The 21,650-nt window shown below is 52.7% G+C and overlaps 1 protein-coding gene across 1 annotated transcript in view; it reads left to right on the forward strand.

Annotated features, from left to right (window-relative positions):
* Vil1 (villin 1) overlaps nucleotides 1-21,650 on the forward strand; it is a 26,248-nt gene continuing 4,598 nt past the window's right edge. The window contains exons 1-19 of the mRNA XM_015481377.2: nucleotides 1-64; nucleotides 4,424-4,509; nucleotides 4,907-4,981; nucleotides 6,185-6,381; nucleotides 7,392-7,500; nucleotides 7,613-7,723; nucleotides 8,931-9,133; nucleotides 9,236-9,314; nucleotides 9,649-9,747; nucleotides 10,436-10,589; nucleotides 11,241-11,341; nucleotides 11,428-11,565; nucleotides 12,060-12,218; nucleotides 13,230-13,409; nucleotides 13,925-14,070; nucleotides 14,744-14,888; nucleotides 15,322-15,510; nucleotides 17,040-17,108; nucleotides 18,135-18,275. Of these exons, the coding sequence (XP_015336863.1) occupies nucleotides 4,435-4,509; nucleotides 4,907-4,981; nucleotides 6,185-6,381; nucleotides 7,392-7,500; nucleotides 7,613-7,723; nucleotides 8,931-9,133; nucleotides 9,236-9,314; nucleotides 9,649-9,747; nucleotides 10,436-10,589; nucleotides 11,241-11,341; nucleotides 11,428-11,565; nucleotides 12,060-12,218; nucleotides 13,230-13,409; nucleotides 13,925-14,070; nucleotides 14,744-14,888; nucleotides 15,322-15,510; nucleotides 17,040-17,108; nucleotides 18,135-18,275 (2,370 nt within the window). The 5' untranslated portion in view covers nucleotides 1-64; nucleotides 4,424-4,434. The remainder of the gene's footprint in view (nucleotides 65-4,423; nucleotides 4,510-4,906; nucleotides 4,982-6,184; nucleotides 6,382-7,391; nucleotides 7,501-7,612; nucleotides 7,724-8,930; nucleotides 9,134-9,235; nucleotides 9,315-9,648; nucleotides 9,748-10,435; nucleotides 10,590-11,240; nucleotides 11,342-11,427; nucleotides 11,566-12,059; nucleotides 12,219-13,229; nucleotides 13,410-13,924; nucleotides 14,071-14,743; nucleotides 14,889-15,321; nucleotides 15,511-17,039; nucleotides 17,109-18,134; nucleotides 18,276-21,650) is intronic.

Below are 21,650 nucleotides of genomic sequence, written 5' to 3' on the forward strand. Positions count from 1 at the left end.
TCCTGCAGCCAGCTTGCCACAACTCCCTGAGATCTCCCAGGTGGCAGCTGCCTCCTCCAGACAGGTAAGACAACCCAGTGGCACACGCGGGGACCACAGGTGGTGGGAGCGGGCAGGGTCCTTGCAGCTTCCTGGCAGCCTGGAGCCTCTCGTGCCTTGGGGAGGGAACTCTGAGATTCTGGAAAGAGCAAGGAGCTCAGCGTGTCCGCCCTGGGCCTCCAAGGAGAGACTTTTGCAGCACCTTTTCTGGGACTAGCCCCCACCCCATGTTGGGTGTCAACCATCCTGGATTGCCCAGGGCTGAGGAGGATCCTGGGGCTCCGAATGTCTAGATTTTAAACCTGGTGAGTCCTGGACAGAATGGGATTAGTTGTCACCCTGGTTTCCCTCTTTCTCTTTACCCCTCAGCTCCTCTCTGCCCTTTTCTACCTCATCTGAAGTGGCTTCCTTCTTTCTGTATCGCTGTTCCCCTAACACTTCTGGGACCTCCAGGTCCTCGCCTCCTGGATCCCAGAGTGTGAGCAACATCCATCAGGAACTGAACGCTGAGTGGGCAAAGAGTGGCAGGGAGGGTGGGGACTGGAGGCTGGGGGACCTTAGGCCCCAGTCACATCTGGACACCTCTTCTCTGCCAGGACCTGCCCTCTGTCCCCCCAGGTGTTGTGGCCCCTGAGTCCAGCTCAGAGTCACACCTGGCCACCCTCTTCCCAGGACCATCTACTCAGGCATCCTCCTATCACAGATCCTTGGGGTTGGAGTGGTTGGGGGTATCCATGCCCTATGCCCTCTTGGCCCTGGGGAGGCCGGAGAGTTCCCTTGTTGAAGGAAAGGACCTACCCTGCTGCTTCACAACATCCCTGTTCAGTTCAGAGCTGCATGACTGGGAACCACGAGCCACAGCAACACCCCCAAGGTCCTCAAATCTGCTCCATGAGAATGACAGGGCAGCTGATAAGAAAGGAAAGATGGTGGAGAGCAGGACCCTGACTCCCTCCAGGGCCCTGAGAAGGTTCTCTTTGCATTCCACAGTTCAGTCTTTCAGCTTCATGTTTGTTGAGCACCTACTATGAGCTAGGAGCTGGGGCTACAGACGTGAATGTGTCTGGGTTGTGCTCACAGACTTCAGACTTACACACAGGTCTTTTCATCGTTGTGTGGTGCTGGCCCAAGAGAGGCATCAGCCCAGGACACTTTGGAGGATTCTGGAAATGTTTCTGGGAAGAAACTAGACCTAAATTTGTTGGGTCTGGAAGAGTGTGTAAGGGTCAGACAAGGGAGGGCAGGTGGGGAGGGCGCTCATCGGAGGGAATGGGAACAGCAAGAGTGGGCAGCAGTGAGAGGCAGCCCGGGGGCTGGGCAGCAAGCAGGCTGGTGTTCTAGAAGGCAGTGACCGCAGACAGAGGCAGGGGTGTGTCAGAGTTTAGGTGGAGAGAAGAGCAGCAGAGTGACAGTACTCTTCCCAGGCTAGGGACATAGAAGAGAGGGGACCAAGAGTGAGGGGGAGTCAGTGGGTTGAAGTTCCGGGGGGAGGTAGTGCACATGCAAACCAGGGCCCTTGTCATGGGTGGTGGGGGTTGGGGAGTGAGGGACCCAGCAGTTTAGGGGAGGCAGGAGGGTGTGGAGATCCCACTAGGGGTGTGGGAAGGAGCGACTGCTCTGACAGACATGGGTAGGGAGCAGAGAGCTGTAGATCATGGGGTGGAGTAGGGTCAGTCCCCCAGCCCACCCTTGGCCCTAAGGAGGCTGTCCACTGTTCAGGCTGCTGCAGGCCCCAATCCTGATTTTTTAGGGAGGAAAAGTGAACCCCAAATCCCATCTCTGATGAATAGGAAGTCCCCTCTCATGTCCGCCACTCATTCCTATGGCTGCCTGTTCACTCCTAGAACCAGGGCAGGCCCTGGGTGGACTTCAGAGATCACATATTTAGTTGACTCTCCCCACTCTCCCGAGGATTCATGTTTTACAGCCAGGGAAGGCCAGAGTCTGTCTTAGAGATTAAGGTGGCGATTGGAATAAAACAGAAAGCCTTCTCTTCCTCTGTGCCCAAATTGGTCCTGCTGAACCAGGAGGCCCGGGGCCCTGGAGACTCCTGGTGTTGAGGAATACCTGATAGAGGAGGCCAGGGCCCACAGGGGCATCTGGCAGGGTCCAGGTCCCAGGGCCTCCTAGGAACACGCAACAGGCAACCTGGCTTGGATCAGCAAGGCAGGGCTGGTCAGGCTGGGCAAGGGCCTTGCCCCCCAACTCCAGAGCACCAGGGAGAGCTGCCACTTCTCAGGGCTCAGAAGGGGGTGTCTCCAAGTAGTAAAAGGTGAAGCCATTAACTACTTCAAGATGTGACTCAGAGTCAAAGTGCAAGCAGAGATTAGATAGAGAGATCTGAGTGGAGAGCTGAGGCTGTCAGGGTGCCGAGGCCTGATCCTGGGGCCACATGATCTTTCATTCATTATTCACTAGTTCAAGGAGCAGTCAGGCAGGGTGCCTCCTGCCAGGCTGGGGCAGGCGCATGAAGAATGACGTGGCCTTCAATCTGGTGGAGGAGGACTGAGAAACTAAGGATGAGAGTAACCAGGGACAAGTGGATCTCTGTTCCAGCTCATGTCAGGAACCCTGGAGAGTTTTCGAAAGCACCTAGGCCCTACCTCCTATTGGCAGAAAATACAGTACCTGTGGCTGGGTCCCACCCTGGTCTAATTAAATCAAGGTCCTGGGGGATGTGGCTGAACACGGCAGTATCAATATTTTTAAAAAGCCCCAGGTGACTCTGATCAGCAGCTGGAGCCCAGAACACAGCTAAGGTCTAAACAGAAAGTCAACATGGCTAGAGAAAGCTTGGGGACGGTGACTTCTTCCAGCCCAGTGGGTAAAGGCTGGTTCACAATGTGGAGGGTTCAGTCTGTCGTCGATTCACTCCTTCATGTCTCATTTTCTCCCCCTTTCCCTCCTTTTATCCATCCATTCATCCAGCCATGTCCTGGCACCTTGCTAGTTGCTGGAGAGTTGGAGGAGCAGGAAATTCTTGCATCTATTTTTCCTATCTTGGCAAGACACCATTTTCCCCCTTGTGGTGCTGGGGATTGAACCTTGCACATACTAGGCAAGTTCTCTGCCACTGAACTACATCCCCAGGCCTTTCTCTTAATTTAGAGACAGGGTTGCTCAGGCTGGCCTTGAACTTGTGATCCTCCTGGGGTTATAGACTTGAGTCACCACTCTTGGCCCATTTTATCCATTTTGAAACACGATTCGGATGGCATTCAATACAGTATTCACAACGTGGTGCAACCATCACTGCTATCTAGTTCCAGAACTTTCCCATCATCCCAAATGGAAATTCCATCCATACCCATTAACAGCCCTCTGGCAACCACTGCCTCTGTTTCTACCATTTGCCTATTCTGGGTATTTCATGTAAATGTAGTCACACAGTATGTGGTCATTCGTGTCTAGCTTCTTCTTCTTTTTTTTCTTTATTTTAAGAGAGAGAGAGAGAGAGAATTTTAATATTTATTTTTTAGTATTTGGCGGACACAACATCTTTGTTTGTATGTGGTGCTGAGGATCGAACCTGGGCCGCACGCATGCCAGGCGAGCGCGTTACCGCTTGAGCCACATCCCCAGCCCCTTGTTTCTAGCTTCTTTTGCTGGTTACCATAGGTGCATCCATGTTGTAGCATGTATGTAGGTTGTACACCATTCATTTCTAGGGTTGCATAGTGTTCCATATACACACCTTTTGGTTTATCCATTCATCTACTGATGGACATTTGGGTTGCTTCCATCTTTTGCCTATCATGAACACAGTTACTACAAACTTCAAGTGTAAGTTTCTGTTGGAACACTTGGATTCTGCTGAGTGCATACCCTGTTAAGCCTTTATTTTTTATTTTTATTTATTTATTTGCAGTACTTGCATGCTAGGCAAGCATTCTACCCCTGGGCCACATCCCCACACCCTTTTTCTTTTATTTTGAGATAGGTTCTCACTAAGTTACCCAGGCTGGCTTTAAATTTTTGATTCTTCAGCCTCAGTCCCCAAGCAGTTGAGATTACAGGCTTCTACCATCAGACCTGGCTGAGCCTTTATTTTCTTCTTTTCCATTTTTTAGAAACTTGGTATGATCTTTTTAAAAAATGAACACAGCTTTGATAAAACATTTCCAAAAAGAGAAATTGTCTAAATAAAGAAGGGGTTTGGTGCCAGGGGTGGGCTCTGTTCAGCAGGTGACAGAGAGGCAGGACAGGCATTTGAGTGAGAGTCAGGGCAGAGCTGGGCCCAGAGTGGGGAGCCAGCTCCATTTCTTTCCCAAGGTCCTGAGCCTGTAGCTCCAGGGAGTGCTGGGAGCCCTGTGGGGCTGGGCTAGCACCTGACACCCAGGGCACCCCCACCCTGGGCCCTGACTCCCACCCACTCTCTCCCCAGGCATCTCCACCATGACAAACCTGAGCGCCCAAGTCAAAGGCTCCCTCAACATCACCACTCCAGGGGTGCAGATATGGAGGATCGAGGTGAGCTCCCGCAGGCTGGGCTTGCTCCTGGCCGCACCCTGTGGGGCTGCCTGGAGCCCCTCTGTCACCTGCTGCCACCTGCTGCCAGCTCCACCCTCACTTGGGGCCTCTTCCTCATCCCCTGTCTGCTGCGCCCCTTCTCCTCCCTTTCCTCCATTTCCTCCTCACCTGCCCTGCAGCCTTCCGCTCCACTTCTGGTCCTCACAGTCTCTGGCTTCCTTTCTCCCTTCTCCTCTCCCCTCCTTTTGTTCCAAGGCCCAGATCTTTCCTGCTGTGGCCCCCTCCTCATGCGTCCTCTGCTCGGCTTCCTGGGCCCCCACCTCCTCCTCCTCTCCCTCTTCCCTGGCCTCAGGGTTCATGGTGCCCGGCCTCCCCTCTGACCCTCTTCTCTCTGCAGGCCATGCAGATGGTGCCCCTGCCGTCCAGCACCTATGGGAGCTTCTTCGATGGTGACTGCTATGTGCTCCTGGCTGTGAGTGGTTTGGGAAGGGGAGGAGGCTGAGCAGGAGCAAAGCCCACCTCGTGTTAGGGAGGAGCCTGGGCAGTGGGCAGGCCTGGCCTGACTTTTCCCCGGCTGGTGTTTCAAGGTGTACCCAGGTACCCAGCCCGTGGCAGCTCCTCAGGGACAGAGACACACGTAAAAGGCTCTCCCTGCCCCTGAGCTTCCCGACTCCCAGCTGAGGCCACTTCTGTGGACTCAGTCTTGAGGACCTTCTGGGGGGTAACACCGCAGTCCTCAGCTTTGGCCTTCTGGATTTTCACCACACCCTGGGACCATCCCAACTGCCAGGGCATTTGTATTCTTTCTGTTGACTCATTTTAAAATTTTAAATACATCATTTAACAATTGAACCCAGTCTTTGATGTAAATAGGAAGCAGTGTTGTGTGTCACGAGCAGAAAGTAGCTGTATTTTCATAATAATGTTAAATGTAGCCATCCTCCTCACCTACAGAATATTCTGAGATTCAACCAACCACATGCAGAATATTTGGAAAAATAATTGCATCTCTACTGAGTATGTGCAGACTTTTTTTCCCTTGTTATTTCATTATTTCCTAAAAAATACAGCATAACAACTATTGCTTTTTTTTTTTTTTAGGGGGGGACTGGGCATTGAACTCAGGGGCACTTGACCAATAAGGCCACATCCCCGGTCTTATTTTGTATTTTATTTAGAGATAGGGTCTCACTGAGTTGCTTAGCGCTTCGCCTTTGCTGAGGCTGGCTTTGAACTTGCGATCCTCCTGCCTCAGCTCCTGAGCCACTGGGATTACAGGCATGTGCCACCATGACCGGCTCATGACAACGATTTATAGAGCAGTTACACTTTATTTATTTTGGAGTGCTGGGGATGGAACCCAGGACCCCAATTCTGCTAGGCAAGTGCTCTACCACTGAGCCACATCTTCAGCCCCCGGTTCAGGGATTCTAAGTAATCTAGAGATGATTTAAGATATATGTCATTTTACACAAGGAACCAGAGAATTGGCAGAATTTGGTATCCACAGAGGTCCTAGCTCCCTTATGGACGCTGAGGGACACACCAGTGTACATCCCCTGTGCCAAGCTCACCTGTGGCCCAGGCCCCAAGTACATGGGAGACTATGCAGAGTTGGACGTGGGGCTGTGGGGAGCCCAGGGCCTCGGGTACACTGAGCACCCCATCTCCCCAGATCCACAAGACAGGCAGCAACCTGTCCTATGACATCCACTACTGGATTGGCAAGGACTCCTCTCAGGATGAGCAGGGGGCGGCTGCCATCTACACGACGCAGATGGATGACTTCCTGAAGGGCCGGGCTGTCCAGCACCGTGAGGTCCAGGGCAACGAGAGCGAGGCCTTCCGAGGCTACTTCAAGCAGGGCCTTGTGTAGGGAGGGGAGCGCTGTGTGAGGGAGGGAGACAGGGCCCGGGGCTCAGAGGTGGGGATGGGAGATGGGGGTTGAGCAGAAGAGGCAAGAATACTGAGTCCTGTGGTGACAAGAAGACCCCAGGAGGTGGGAGGTGACCCAGGCCTGGAAGGGAGCCTGAGACTGTGGGGGAAGCCAAGGGACAGCTCACGTGAGCTTCTGCAGACTTTTCTGCCTTTCCACTCCCCCACCCTGTTTCTGCTGCCATTCCTCCTCAGCCCCCTCCCTCTGAGTGTACCTTGGTTGCCCCTGGAGGCTGTTCTGGAATCCATATCTCCACTGAAGTTCTGTCAATCAGCTCCTGTCTGGTGTTCTGGAGAGCTCAGAACCTAAGGAGACCCTCAGGGCATCACCTCAAGTCCCCTCTGCCTCTGGCTGATGGGCAGGTGGCCGCTCCCCTTCTCTAAGCAAGCCAAGCCTCATATCAGGTCGGAGGTTCTGGCCCCCTGGCTTTCCCGTGGGAACATGTGCTCTGCAGCCCAGTGGCTATTGAGCTGTGGAGTGGGCTGGGAGCTGTCCTGAGCCACAGTCCCCTCTCCTTCTTGTCCTGCTCTCCTCTCCCTACACTACAGCAGCAATCCACTCCTTTGGGCATTTGAATAGCACCTCTCCTTCTTCCCCTGTCCTCAGGGCCCCGGCTTTATTATTCACTTGTCCTACCATCCATGTCACCACGACCCTGGCTTTGCAGCCCCTCTGAGGGCAAGGGCTAGTGTAGGATGAGTGGGCATCTGGGGTGCAGACTGGGGTGACCAGGGTCACCTGCAAAAGCACCTCAAAGAACCAACTTCACACTTGCAGGACACTGACAAACTCCTTAGAGTTTGCATCCCAAGTGCCTCAACCCCTTCACTTAGTCCCAGCAGGGTCCTAAATGGCCCTGGTGGCAGCCAGACATCCCAGGACCTGGGAGGAGAGGGCTCGGATCATTTCCTAGCCTACTCCCTTAGGTTGGCTCTCCTCTCCCCAGGATCCGGAAAGGGGGTGTGGCTTCTGGCATGAAGCAGGTGGAGACCAACTCCTATGATGTCCAGCGGCTGCTGCATGTCAAGGGCAAGAGGAACGTGGTGGCCGGAGAGGTAGACAGGCCTGCTGGGCACCGGGCAGGGAATGAGGAGGACTGCTGGGCAGGGAGGCGTGTCAAGAGACCATGCTGATGGATGGGCTGAGTGGGGTCTGTGGCTCCCCCAGGTGGAGATGTCTTGGAATAGTTTCAACCGAGGTGATGTTTTCCTCCTGGACCTTGGAAAGCTTATCATCCAGTGGAATGGGCCAGAGAGTAACCGCATGGAGAGACTCAGGGTAAGCCTCTCACCCCACCTGTTCCTGCAGACCCAGCCCAGGCTCTGCCCCCTATGTAAACCTGTAGACCTCTGCCACATCCTTGGTGACCCCAGTGCCCTCAGCCTCTCTCCAATATAGGGAACAGGATGGTGGTGAAGGCGGACCTGGGTTTCCACGTGCATGGGAGAGGCATGTTGGAGTTGGCCTGTGTATACTCATGGTTAATGCCCTTAGGTGGGATGAGTTCCCACAGTGTGGCAAACCTGTGCCAGGCCTTGGGAGTCCAGAGGTGAATGAAATGGGGAGAGCTTCGCCTCACTCTGGCCGTCAGCATCAGTGGCAGAGACAGACAGGAAGGGAATAAGCCAAGGGCTTCCTAGAGGAGCATGGTGCTGGGTGCAGGGAGGCTTCTGGGACACTGAGGGGTGGGAAGGCCCTAGAGCAGGAAGGAGGTAGATTAGGGAATCAGAAGCGAAACAGGAGCTTGGAGAACAGGTTGAGGGGCGGGAAGGCTGGGGGTTTCCGCTCAGTGCAGCTGGCCATTGAAGGTCATCTGACTTCTGAGTGGAGATGGGGCCAGCAAGAGGCTAAGACCAGCAGAGAGGCCCTGTGGCCCTCCAGGTGTGATGGAGGCAGGCAGAATCTGCTGAATGAGGTGGGGGGCCGAGAGGAGTGAGGCTGACTCCAAGCTCGGTGCTCAGAGAACCCTGGGAATCGGTGGGGTCCCGTTTCCTGGGAAGATCTCAGGGGAGAAGACAGAGGTCTGTTTTCGGCATCTTACCACGTCTTCTGGGAATTTGGGTAAATGAGATAAGAGCAGAGACCAAGGCTGGAGAATGAAGCAGGTGCAGCAGGCCCTGGGACAGGAGAGGTGGCTGGGGAGGGCGAGTGCCACGTGTGTGGCTGTGTGTTCGTGGTGAGTCCACAGGCATGCTTTGGTGCAAAGGGACAGTCCAGTACTCTGCTCTTCAGGGCTCAGCTCTTGCACAAAAGTAAGGTCACAAATTTCAAATGTCAAAACCAAAGTTCCGTCAAGTCCGCCCTGAACACTCTGTTGCTGACTAGGAAACCTGCTTGCCCCCTGCTTCTCACCTGGCTTCCTCGTGCATGCCTTAAATGCCTGGCCCCAGCCCTGGTGGCTGCTGGGGACTGGAGCTTTTCTGGGGGATTTGGGTGGCTGACACTGCTTTGTCTCCTGAGAGCCTTCCTGGGTGCCTTGCTGCAGGGCATGAACCTAGCCAAGGAGATCCGAGACCAGGAGCGGGGCGGGCGCAGCTACGTGGGCGTGGTGGACGGGGAGAACGAGTCAGCCACCCCGCAGCTGATGGAGGTGATGAACCATGTGCTGGGCCGGCGCAGGGAGCTGAAGGCAGCTATGCCCGACACCGTGGTGGAGCCGGCACTCAAGGCGGCCCTCAAGTTGTACCAGTGAGTATTTGGCTGAGATCTTCCTGGGTGCTGGGGACTTCCCGAGGGCAGAATGCCCTGGCTGAGGGGCTTGGACCCGTCTGTGTCTTTTTCGTCCCACAGTTTGTCTGACTCAGAGGGAAAACTGGTGGTTAGGGAGGTTGCCACTCGGCCACTCACACAGGACCTGCTAAGCCATGAGGTGAGAGCGCCTGGCACACCTCTCCCCCAAGCAGCACAAACTCCCAGCTCTAGGGCTGGTGCGAGGGAGGCCAGCCCAGCCCAGCCTCTGGCACCAGCACGGTGAGGCTCTCATTGGGTCTTTTTCTTTCTTGTCCTGGGGATTGAATCCGGGAGTACCTTACCACTGAGTGACATCCCATTCCTTTTTATTTTTTGTTTTGCGATGGTGTCACTAAGTTGCTGTGGCTGGCCTGGGACTTGAGATCCTTCTGCCTCGGCCTCCCGAGGTGCTGGGATTGCAGGAGTGCATGACCCTCCCTGGTTCACTGGCTCTCTCTCTCTCTCCACTGTAGGACTGTTATATCCTGGACCAGGGGGGCCTGAAGATCTACGTGTGGAAAGGGAAAGCGGCCAATGCAGAGGAGAAGAAGGGCGCCATGAACCAGGCCCTGGTAGGGATGGTGTTGGGAAGGAGGGTCAGGGTGACAAGGGAAGAAACAGCCGCAGGGAGGGCAAGAGGGCTTAGATCAGGGCCAGGCAGGGGCCGGCTGACCCAGCTGTGGCAGCTGAGGGGCCATCTGTAGGCACCTTGGGGGCTCTCTGCAGGCCAGGGAGCCAGCCACCAGGCACCCCTGGCACCTCCTCAGGATGTGGGCTGTTACTCCCCTCGCTCCAGCTCGTTTTAGAGAAGGGAGTGGAACTGGTAGCTGACCTTCCTACAAAAGGGGATTGGGTCAGCTTGGGACCAGGGCCCAGTCAGTGTTTGGGATGATGGGAGTGGGTTTGCAATAGGGGGCTGGTCATGAGGCTTAGAATTAAGATGGGGTTGAGCGAGAGGTCAGATTTGGTCTTAGGGTTAGGATCAGAAATATTCTTGGGGTCAGTATTAGATTCAGAGTTGAGGTCAGAGTAAGGCTTGAGGCCACTGTTAGGTTTGAGATGGTGTCAAGTTTGACCTTGAAGTTGGGGTTGGAGTAGGCTTAGGTTTGGGGTCGGCATTGGGCTTGGGGGTTGTGTTCAGGTTTGGGACCTGGGGCAGGTGTGACGGTGGAGCTGGTTGGGGTGAGAGCCAGGCTTTGGCTTGCCTTGGGGTGGGGGCTGGGAAGGCACATAGTGTCTAGATGCCCCTTCTCTCCTCAGAACTTCATCAAAGCCAAGCAGTACCCACCAAGCACTCAGGTGGAGGTGCAGAATGATGGGGCCGAGTCAGCCATCTTCCAGCAGCTCTTCCAGAAGTGGACAGTGCCCAATAAGAGCTCAGGCCTGGGCAAAACCTACACTGTGGGCTCCGTGGGTGAGGGCTGAACTGGGGCAGCTTGAGAGGCAGGAGCTGGGATCCAGGAGCTGGGCCAGGGAGCAACTTGGCCTGTCCCCTCACTCGCTCCCTGAAGCACCTCTTCTCTGCACACCCTTGTCCTGACTCCGAACTCCCCTGCACGGGTTGCATGAAGAGCTGTCACAAGAGGGAGTTAAAAATGACCTGCCTTCCATTTGGAATGGGGTTGGGTCTTCTTGGGATCCAAACAGCGTCTGGTCAGACAGTATTTGCTGAGGCAAACTTGGTGCCAGGTCCTGGGGGAGATAAAAGCCTCTGTCACCATGGAGCTCTCTATTGGGATGGGAGATACTTGAAGTCACTGCAAGGGTCAGCAAAATGTGGCTCACTGAAGATGAAGTCTTGCTCTTGTCCCTTTCTTGTCCCTGGTGGCTTTTCTGGGAGGAATTAATGAAGCAGGTGTCTTAAGGGCATGGGGATGTGATTCTGTAGTTTCTGCTATTTTCCACGTGTGTGACCTTGGGTAAGCTACTGAATTTCTCTAGTCTCAGTTTCCTCATCTATAAAATGGGTCTAAGAACTGTAGCCACCACTCAGGACTGTTGTGAGGACGTGGGTGACAGTCCTCTTGGCTGGTAACAGTTGATGTTATGCTTCCCCCCACTCCAGCCAAAGTGGAGCAGGTGAAGTTTGATGCCACGTCCATGCACGTGCAGCCTCAGGTGGCCGCCCAGCAGAAAATGGTGGATGACGGGAGTGGGGAGGTGCAGGTGTGTGAGGGGCGGAGGCCCGTGCTGGGTGGGGGAAGGGAGGTGGAGCTTGGCCTGGACCTTACACTGCCTGATACTGGCCCCAGGTGTGGCGCATTGAAGACCTCGAGCTGGTGCCCGTGGATTCCAAGTGGTTAGGCCACTTCTATGGGGGAGACTGCTACCTGCTGCTCTACACTTACCTCATTGGCGAGAAGCAGCACTACCTGCTCTACATCTGGCAGGTAGACCCACCACATCCCACCGGAGCACAGCCCGCTCACGCCCCTCCACCATGCCTCACTGTTAGTCTTGGGTTGAGTATCCCTGGTGATGGGGCGCTCACTCCTCCAGAGGCAACCCATCCCCTCTTGGGGCAGCTTTGGCTGTGAGACCCTACGGGGTGCCCCCACTCACAGCCCTTTCCTTCTTGGTTCTCTGAATCTCCCTCCCTGGGGTTTGCGTCCAGATGTGAGGGAGGAGGGAAACGCTTGGGTCTGGGGGTAAGTGGGGTGGTATTTCCTTGAGGAAGGAGGAATCAGGAGAGCAGGGCTGGGCTGGGCTGAGATCTCACTGGGTTTGGGGCTGGAGTGGAATTGGGACATGAGTCAGGTTGGGTTATTGGCTGTGTCCTGGCTGAGGTTTGAGGGGAGACAGTGGGCTGGGGCCAGGTCAGTGCTGGGGAGGGAGTGTTTCTAAGGCTGACTCCACACCACCCCGCCTTCCTACTCATCCCCAGGGCAGCCAGGCCAGCCAGGATGAAATCGCAGCCTCAGCCTATCAAGCTGTCATCTTGGACCAGAAGTATAATGATGAGCTGGTCCAGATCCGGGTCCCGATGGGCAAGGAGCCACCCCACCTCATGTCCATCTTCAAGGGACGCATGGTGGTCTACCAGGTGTGGCTGCTGGACTGAGGCGGGTGGGCATCCAAGAGACGGGAAAGGGGACAGGCCGTGTGGGTGGGGCTCAGGGCGAAGTCCATTCCTCAGAGAGCAGGACCATTTGGGGTTCTATCACCTACGTGAACTGCTAATAGAAATAACCACTTGGCAACTTTAGAAATAATACGTAACGAGCCCTTGCCCTGTGTAAGCAGTCTGATCTCCACGCCCAGCTCCTTGAATCTTCTACATAAAATGTTTTATGGTTTGTCTAAATGAGGCACCTGTCCAAACTTCACTGGTGTCTTCCAATATGTGAAGCAGACATTTCATACAGCCATTTAAACAGTAATCTGTTTATTGAGCATCTTCTAAGTACCCAGTTCTTTGTAATTCACCAAGCCAGGAGAGGTGTGGCAGGCTAATATGGCTTACCATCATTTTGGAAAAGGACAGTGTGTGGTGTGTCTGAGCCGTGAACTCACAGCCTGAGCCCCTTGTTGTTAAAATGAGCAAAATAAAAGTTGAGTTCAAAGTGGTGCCAGGAAGGCAGTCCCTGGGACCAGGCATGGAGTTAGTTCATGGTGAGAAGGGGATTTTGAGGAGGTCTTGACATTTGGGGCAGAGCTGAAGAGCTTGGTGGAGGTAAAAGGAGGGTTTGCAAAGCAGGGGACACTGCAAGGTCCAAGGCCCAGGGGAAGGCTCCACAGGGAACAGTGAGAAGCTGGCCAAGCTCAACCCCAGGGTTTGGAGAGCACGTGAGCCTGCAGAAGTGACCAGTGTCTTCAGCTGAGTTTTAGTCTATAAAATGGTGGGGAGCTACTGAAAGATTTTGAGCAAAGAAGTGCTGGAATGAAAGCCATTTTTGGAAGGATCAATCTAGCAATGGTTTATCAGAGGACCTGGAGGGTAGGCAGGCCTCGCCTCACCCTCCTCCTCCCTCTCTGGTTCTCTGTGTCCCTAGATTCCCCCACTGTCTCCCTCACTGAGTTGTTCCTCTCTCCCTGGCTTCTTCCACCCTTATAGGGAGGCACCTCCCGGGCCAACAACTTGGAGCCTGTACCCTCCACGAGGTTGTTCCAGGTCCAGGGAACCACTGCCAACAACACCAAGGCCTTTGAGGTCCCAGCCCGGGCCACCTCCCTCAACTCCAATGATGTCTTCATCCTGAAGACCCCATCCTGTTGCTATCTGTGGTGTGGAAAGGTATGCACGGGGTCTTGTGGCCTCCTATCCCCAAGTGGGCCCTTGGAGTCTCTCAGTCTCAAAGCAGACTGGATGAAGGTAGGACCCCTGGCAACCAGACCCCATTTGCTGGGTCTCCAGCCCCTTGGTAGCCCAATCTCCCAGCTCTGTAGCTCTGGGCCTGACAATCTCCCCACCTCCAACAGTCTCTGATTCTCTGCCTCTGTGTTGGGGTCAGACTTGTTCTGTTTGTCTCTGGATATTCCGTCTGTCCCAGTGTTGTTGGTCTGCATCTATGCCTTGGGGTCTTTCACTACCCTATGCTTCTCCCTTAATCTCTGTAGCAGGGACTCACAGCCTCTTGGAATCCCTCTTCCACCCTCTGAGGTGGGGTGCGGATGCTTTGGTCTCCTATGCTGTTCTTTGGAGTGTCCAGGGAGTCAGACACTGGAGCTCTGGGCAGGGAGAAGTTGGCACTGACACCAGAGAGGTCTCCCCCTCTACCCCCAGCATGGCCTGTCCCCTCTCTTTCCCAGGGCTGCAGTGGGGACGAACGGGAGATGGCCAAGATGGTTGCTGACACCATTTCCCGGACAGAGAAGCAAGTGGTGGTAGAAGGGCAAGAACCAGCTAACTTCTGGATGGCCTTGGGTGGGAAGGCACCCTATGCCAATACCAAGAGGTAACTGTCGAGTCCTCTGCTCCCAGCACCTCCACCCCATCCAGAGACTGCATGGAGTAGACTGAGAACTGTGTACCTGGTGCCCAGGGCTACAAGATGAATAAGGGGCAGCCTGTGGGCTTGAGGCTCTGGGGCACAGAGCTGTGCCCATGTGCCCACCATGGGATACACAGACCCTGATGGAGTGTTTCCCTGGTAACAGGAGTTCATAGCCACAGCTTAAAGAGAGGGCAGAGCTAAGCATTTGTTTGCTCTTCACAAAGAAGGTGTCAGAGCCTAACTCCTTTCCTTAGGTGCTGACAAAAGCCCAGGTTGCCGAGGAACACCAACTGTAAAGCCTCTTTCAAATGGTCTTTCTAAAAAATATCCATGACTACCACCCAGTTCAAAAGCAAAAGAGCATATACTGCAGTAGCAGCAGGAAGGATGGGGGAAGATAGCAGGAAGAACTTCCTACCAGGGCTATGGAAAAGCCAGTGGAATTCATGTCCAGAACAGCAGTGGGGATTTCCTTCTTTGAGCACTCTTCGGATGACAGAAGACTTTTGTCAATCATAAGATGGGACATTTGGTGAGGCGATGGCCTTTCCATGTCGGAGCCCCTCAGAGTCTGTGTCCTCAGGTTTCCTCCCCCCACAACTTTCTCCTGCCAATGCAATCTTCTCTTCTGCAGACTACAGGAGGAAACCCTGGCCATCACCCCCCGGCTCTTTGAATGCTCCAACCAGACTGGGCGCTTCCTGGCCACGGAGATCCCAGACTTCAATCAGGACGACTTGGAGGAAGATGATGTGTTCCTACTGGATGTCTGGGACCAGGTAGGACCAAGGGCCTTAGTCCCCAGGGCCAAGAAGCCCCCATGACTTTAGGGGTCGGTAAGCATCACTGTTTTGGGATCCCCTGTTCTTTCTCCCTGGGAATGGCATTATGAACACCAGGATCAGAAGGGAGGAAGGGGAAGGGCTGTGTCCCGTAGGGCTGCTGGCAGGGGGGAGCCTTTTCTCCCCTGTCTTCTGTTTCCTGGGTCAGTAGGTACATTTGGACACTCAGGCTCAGGATGCTGGAGTCACACGTGTGCAGAACATCCACGTAGGGCCTGTGCAAAATCAAAGCCAGATGGGCCACCCAAGGTCATTTCACTAGGTAGCACAGGGCTGGGGCTCTACTCTTGGACATCTCAGTGACTGAGGCAGAGCCCTGAGGGCTGGGGAGGACAGGAAGGGCTGACTGAGCTGCTGGGATGCTCTGCAGGTCTTCTTCTGGATAGGGAAGCATGCCAACGAGGAGGAGAAGAAGGCGGCGGCCGTCACAGTGCAAGAGTACCTCAAGACCCATCCCAGTGGCCGCGACCTTGAGACCCCCATCATTGTGGTGAAGCAGGGACATGAGCCCCCCACCTTCACAGGCTGGTTCCTGGCGTGGGATCCCTTCAAGTGGAGTGTGAGTGGCCCCTGCCCCACCTGGTCCTCGCAGCCCAGCACATCCTTCTCTAGGAGGCTTCTTCAAGGGACACCCAAGGACGGTAGACGCAACAGGTCTTTCTCCTCCTTTGGGACATGTGACCTGCTTATTTGAAAAAAGGTTAGACAGGGCTTAGAATTAAAAGCAAGACTTAAGTAAGGCCATGAAGCCTCCCTGGTGAGGGAGAGGAAAGGAAGTCTGTCAAAAACCAAGGCTAGGGGGCGGGGGCTACAGCTCAGTTGTTAGAGTCCCACATGCACATATGCCCTAGGTTCAATCCCCAGCACCACCAAAAAAAAAAAAAAAAACCCCAACCTACCAACCAACCAACAAAAAAACCACCAAGGCTAGGACTTGGGAGGCTGTGGCAAGAGGATGGTGAGTTTAAGGGCAGCCTCAGCAACTTAGTGACATTCTGTCTCAAAAGAAAAAAAAGAAAAGGGATGGGGATGTAGTTCAGAGGTAGAGCACCCCTGGGTTTACTCCCTAGCTCCACAGGTGGGTGGAAACCAGTGAAGATTTTCCTCCCCAAAGGAGGAAGGCCCAAGTAGAGAGGCCTGGCCTGATGGCTCTGGGTTCGCTTACTTAGCACAACAGGTGAATTTAGGGATGCATAATTTCCTCAAGTCGAGATTTTGTGTATATGTATTTTTTAAACCTGTAGCTGATGGGCCGTTTAGTCTTGAGGACCTCGAGGCAGCGAGTCTCAGTGCCAGGCCTTCTAAGACACACTTCAGTGCCCAACTCAGTGGCCCTGGCAGCCCTTCCCTCACCCTAAGTCTGTGTGGGCTTCTCTCTCAGCCTCATTCATTCAGCATGAGAGTGGGGAGTTTGTGATCTGCCAGGCCTGCGGCCATAGAGGTGTGGTCCCTGGGGAGTCATGGTCCCTGTGTTCCTCTTGCTCCTCTGCGGCAGGGCTTCCCTCCAGTGTCTAGGAGCCCTGAGGTCCCCAGAGCGTGCAGTGTGTGGATGGGTTCTTGGCTGCTTGTGGCTGCTCACATGGGCTCTATGGTGAGGGTGGTCATGTGACTCTCCATCCCCACATTGGGCTGAGCAGGGACAGGTTAGCAGCCTGGCCTGCCTGTCTCTGATCTGTCAGCCCCTTTGTCCCATCCTCACCATTTTTTTTTCTTTTGGTACTAGGAATGGAACCCAGGGAGCTTAACCAGTGAGCCACATCCCCAGTCCTTTCTTATTATTCTTTAAAATTTTGAGACAGAGTATCACTGAGTTGCTTAGGGCTTCGCTAAGTTGCTGAGGCTGGCTTTAAACTCACAATCCTTCTGTGTCTGCCTCTCGAGTTGCTGGGTTACAGGCATGTGCCACTAAGTTGACCCATCCTCACCATTTAAGCTCCTTTTCAGGGGCCTCCTCCAGCCCTCTGAGCTTCCTCTTTCCCTTCTCACCACTAGGCCCTAGATCAGCCTTCTTTCAACTCCTGAAGGAAAATGGCCTCTTGTCTCCTCTGCTGAGATCTGTGTCTGAACAGTTGTTTACTTTATATGCAGAATACCAAATCCTATGAGGAACTGAAGGCAGAGCTTGTGAACTCTGGGGACTGGAGCCAGATCACTGCTGTGAGTACGGAGAAGGTGGCTGGGCCCTGAGTTGGATGTTGGCAGTGGGATGCTCCCATGGGTGCTGAGAACTTACCAGACAGAAATGTCAATGCCCTCTTCTCTCCTTCTCCTTCTTCTCATGGAAGTTCTTGCTGTTTAACTGCAGGGCCTCTAGTGTTTTATTTTTCCTTTCCCTAGTGAAATGGTTTTCAATTTTTATCATGCATAGGAGTCTGGGTGATGTTGCGGGGGCAGCATATCAAAATGCAGATTTCAAAGCCCCATTCCTAAATATTCTGATTTGTGGACTTTGGGGTAGCACCCTGGAATTGTATACTTTAGGTAAAGGACCCAGAGGTAGTTTGATGCAATTAGCTCATAGGCTGCAGTTGGGGAAATAATGACATCTCTGGACACCATCATCCCTGGGATCATGTCTCCAGGCAGAATAAGTGCAAGTCTTTCATCTCTAAAGTAGTTAAGAGGAATGTATTTATCTGTAGGCCTGGAATATGGGAATATGAAGTCAAAGCCTTTCCTCTGAGTTCACAGGCCAACAGGGAGTAAAGACAGGGCTAACTCTGCAGAAATATGAAGTGGTTTCACAAGCACAGTGTGGTCATTGACAGATGGCTCTTTCAGGCTGGGAACCCTGTAGCACTCAATAAGTGGACTGACAGTGCAGATTGGAAAGGACAGATAGGCCAAGGCTAAGTAAATTTCTGGATGACAGTTTCTTAACAGATGAGAGTCCAGGGTTGATCTCAAACTCTGGGGGAAAGCCATGGAGAAGTTAGTAAGTCATTGAACCAGAGAGTCATCTAATACCAACTGACTTCTGTCAGATATAGACCATTAAGCTCCCAGCTCCTGGGTCCAGTCTTTATGCCTGTGCATGTGTGTGCGTGTGTGTGTCTAGGTGGGGTAGATCATGGAAAATTTCTTGAAGGGGGTGCCCTGAGTCAATGCTGACTTTAGAGAGGAAGGCAGCCTAGGAGGGGGCCACAAGCCAGCTGAAGAAACCAATGCCCCTTCCTTCTCTAGGAGGTCACAAGCCCCAAATTGGACATGTTCAATGCCAACACCAGCCTCAGTTCTGGACCACTGCCCATCTTTCCCCTGGAGCAGCTGGTGAACAAGCCTGTGGAGGAGCTCCCTGAAGGTGTGGACCCCAGCAGGAAGGAGGTGGGTCTGGTTCCCCAATCAGGACCAAGAACATATGGCTCTTCTATTTGCTGGACAACTTAATTGCTCCCAGATTGGGTTCTGCAGGGGACTGGGTGATGGGACTGGATGTCCTAGTGTACAAGGCAGACCTGGGTCCACCCTCTTGCCAGCTTACATCCTGGGGGACAGAGATCAGAGCACTCATTTCAGCGATGAAGTATAGGTGTCAGCCAGAGTGTTATGAAAAGGAGCCTGTTTTACTCAAAGATTTCCTTCCGAAAGGCAGACAAGAATTAATTATTGAGGCAAAGCAAGTTATTCTTGGAGAAGGAACACAAGTATGAACCCAGAGACACGAGTCAGCACAGAGTTGGGGAGGGACAGCTGGCTGGCCTTCTGTCCCATATTAAGGACTGTACTGTCCATCCTGCAGTTAAACAGGGGTCATATGGTTGAATCAGTGGCTGTCAGACTTAACAGTTTTGATCATTCTACGCTGGGTGTGGTGGCGCACACCTGTAATCCCAGAGGCTTGGGAGGCTGACACCAGAGAATCACAAGTTCAAAGCTAGCCTCAGCAAAAGCAAGGCACTAAGCAACTAAGTGAGACCCTGTCTTTAAAAAATACAAAATAGGCCTGGGATGTGGCTCAGTGGTTGAATGCCCCTGAGTTCAATCCCTAGTACGAAAACAAACAAAAAGATCACCCTAGGTGCCCAGTGAACATACTAGGAGGTGGTGAAAGCCCAGAAAGAGATGTTAGGAGATGTGAAGACAGCATTGTCTAAGAGGAGGTGGGAGCCTAGAGGAGATGAAAAAGATGCCCAGAGAAGTCTTTAGGAGGAAATTAGTGGATCAGGAGTGTGAGACAGAAAACCCTGGCAGGTAGCAAGGTTCACATGAGGGGAGAGTACAGCAAGAAGAACTTTTCAAAGTCACATTTCTAATATCATTCCCACTTCATGAGACCTGCAATGGACTGCACATCTAGCTCAAGTGTTTTGAGATGAAAGTGTGCATAGGGGCTGGGGTTGTGGCTCAGTGGTACAGCGCTCGCCTAGCACGTAAAAAACAAAAGTATTGTGTCCACCTACAACTAAAAAAAAAATTAAAAAAAAATATTTTAAAAAAAGTTATAAAAAAGTCTGTGTGTGTGAGTGTGTGTGGGGGGTGTGTGCTGGGGACTGAACCCAGGGCTTTGTGCGTGCAAGGCAAGCATTCTACCAACTGAGCTATATCCCCAGCCATAAAAAAGTCTTATAAATGAATCAAGGTATCTATAGAAGACAGATGCCCAGTTTCTCCCAGAACATTAAAACCTATGGAGGGTGTAGCTTGTTCCAGAGTGCGTCCATCCTGCTGTCTACCTTGGAGGAGAGGAGTGTGTTCTCTGAATCCTTCCACCTGTGAGGTGGCTGGAAGGCTAAGGTCCAGAGAGAAGTGACATGCCTAACGTTAACTAGCAAGTTGCAAAGCCAAAGCAAACACCAGGACTTCTGAGTGCCACTGTTACTATCATACTCTGGAGGCATAAAGGAAGTATTTCCAGAGGGAAGGGCAGCCAATGTTATGGAACAGAGGGCTGACAGGAGGTTAGAGTGGGCTATTGATGAACTAAGACAGTCCACATGGCAGAGGCAAAAGGGACTCAGGTTTTTTATTTAAAAATCAGTTGTCCAGGGGCTGGGACTGTAGCTCAGTGGCAGAGTGCTTGCCTAGCATATGTGAGGCACTGGGTTTGATCCTTAGCACCACATAAAAGTAAATAAAATAAAGGCATTCTGTTCATCTACAATTACAAAAAATAATAATAATAATAATAAATCAGTTGTCCAGCAAGATGTGGTGGCACACACCTGTAAACCCAGCGACTTGAGAGGATGAGGTAGGAGGAGCCCAAGTTTAAGGCCACTATGGACAACCTAATGAGACACTGTCTCAAAAAAGAAGAAAAAAAAAAGTTGGGGAGGGGTGTTTGTGGTGTGGCTCAGTAGTAGAGTGCTCCTAGGTTCAATTCCCAGGACCAATCAACAGTGTTTTGTTTTTTTTTTTTTTTAAACCCAGAGGCACTCTACCACTGAGCTCCATCTCTACCCTCTTTTATTTCTGTGAGACAAGGTCTTGCTAAATTGCCCAGGCTGGCCTCAAATTTGCAATCCCCAAGTAGCTGGCATTCTGGGCATGCATTGCTATGCCCAGCTGTTGCTGATTTTTTTTTTTTTTAATCATGGAAGTAATATATGTGTGTATGTATTGGCACCAGGAATTGAAACCAAGGGAGCTTAACCACTGAGCCACATCCCCAGCCCATTTTTGTATTTTATTTAGAGACAGGATTTAAGTTGCTGAGCCTAGCTTTAAACTTGCGATCCTCCGGTCTGAGCCTCTGGGCTGCTGGGATTATAGGCATATGCCACTGTGCCCTGCTATTTTTTTTTTTAAAGACAGGGTCTCACTAAGTTACTTAGGGACTTGCTAATTTGCTGAGGCTGGCTTTGAACTCATGATCCTCCTGCTTGAGCCTCTCAAGTTGCTGGGATTATAGGCATGCACCACCCTAGTAGTGTACATTCTTTTTTTTTTAATATTTTTATTTTTTTTAGGTGTAGATGGACACAACACAATGCCTTTATTTTTATGTGGTGCTGAGGATCGAACCCGGGTCCCGCCTGTGCTAGGCAAGCGCTCTACCGCTGAGCCACAATCCCAGCCCCTAGTGTACATTCTTGTAGAACTGAGAGTTCAATGCCACGTGGGGAGGTAGGAGAGGTTTTCAGACCTCTCTTCCTTCTGCAAACACAGAAGGTAAGCCAGTAACAAGAGAGTGTGGCAGATCTGGCTGCAGGTAGTAGCTGAAGGTAATCTAAGTGTTGACCCTGATGAGTAAACCTTAGGGAGAAGGATATGGGCGTGGGGGGCAATCAGCTGGCAGACCTGAAGAGTTCAAGAGCATGGAAAGACATAAGTACCCTGGGATGGGCAGTCCGTGCTATCTGGCCTTGGGGCGGGGGTGGGGTGGAGTGTGGGGGGGTGGCGGTCAGAGTCCAGCAATTTTGAAAGAGTTGAGGAGCCAGCCTGGCTGGGCCAGAGAGGGCAGAGTGGAGTCATTTATAGAGACCTGGGACACAGCAGTCACAGTTATGAGGAACCTGAGGTTTGGCAGCTCTTCCCCGCACCCCCCCCGCCCAACTTTCATATTTATTTACCCTCTCTTCCAAGACAAAGTGCTCCACTGCCCTGCCTGGGGATAGAAAGGTTCCCAGCATCCAGCTCCCAGAAACCTTGAAGAGAGAATGCCTAGGGGTGGGAGGCAAATCTAATGATAGGTTAAAGAACTGGAGCGCCTGATCCACCTGTGCTTGAAATCCATTGCAGGTGTTTACCAAGCAGCTG

Source organism: Marmota marmota, unplaced genomic scaffold (genome assembly GCF_001458135.2).
Source record: "Marmota marmota marmota unplaced genomic scaffold, marMar, whole genome shotgun sequence".
Taxonomy (NCBI): domain Eukaryota; kingdom Metazoa; phylum Chordata; class Mammalia; order Rodentia; family Sciuridae; genus Marmota; species Marmota marmota.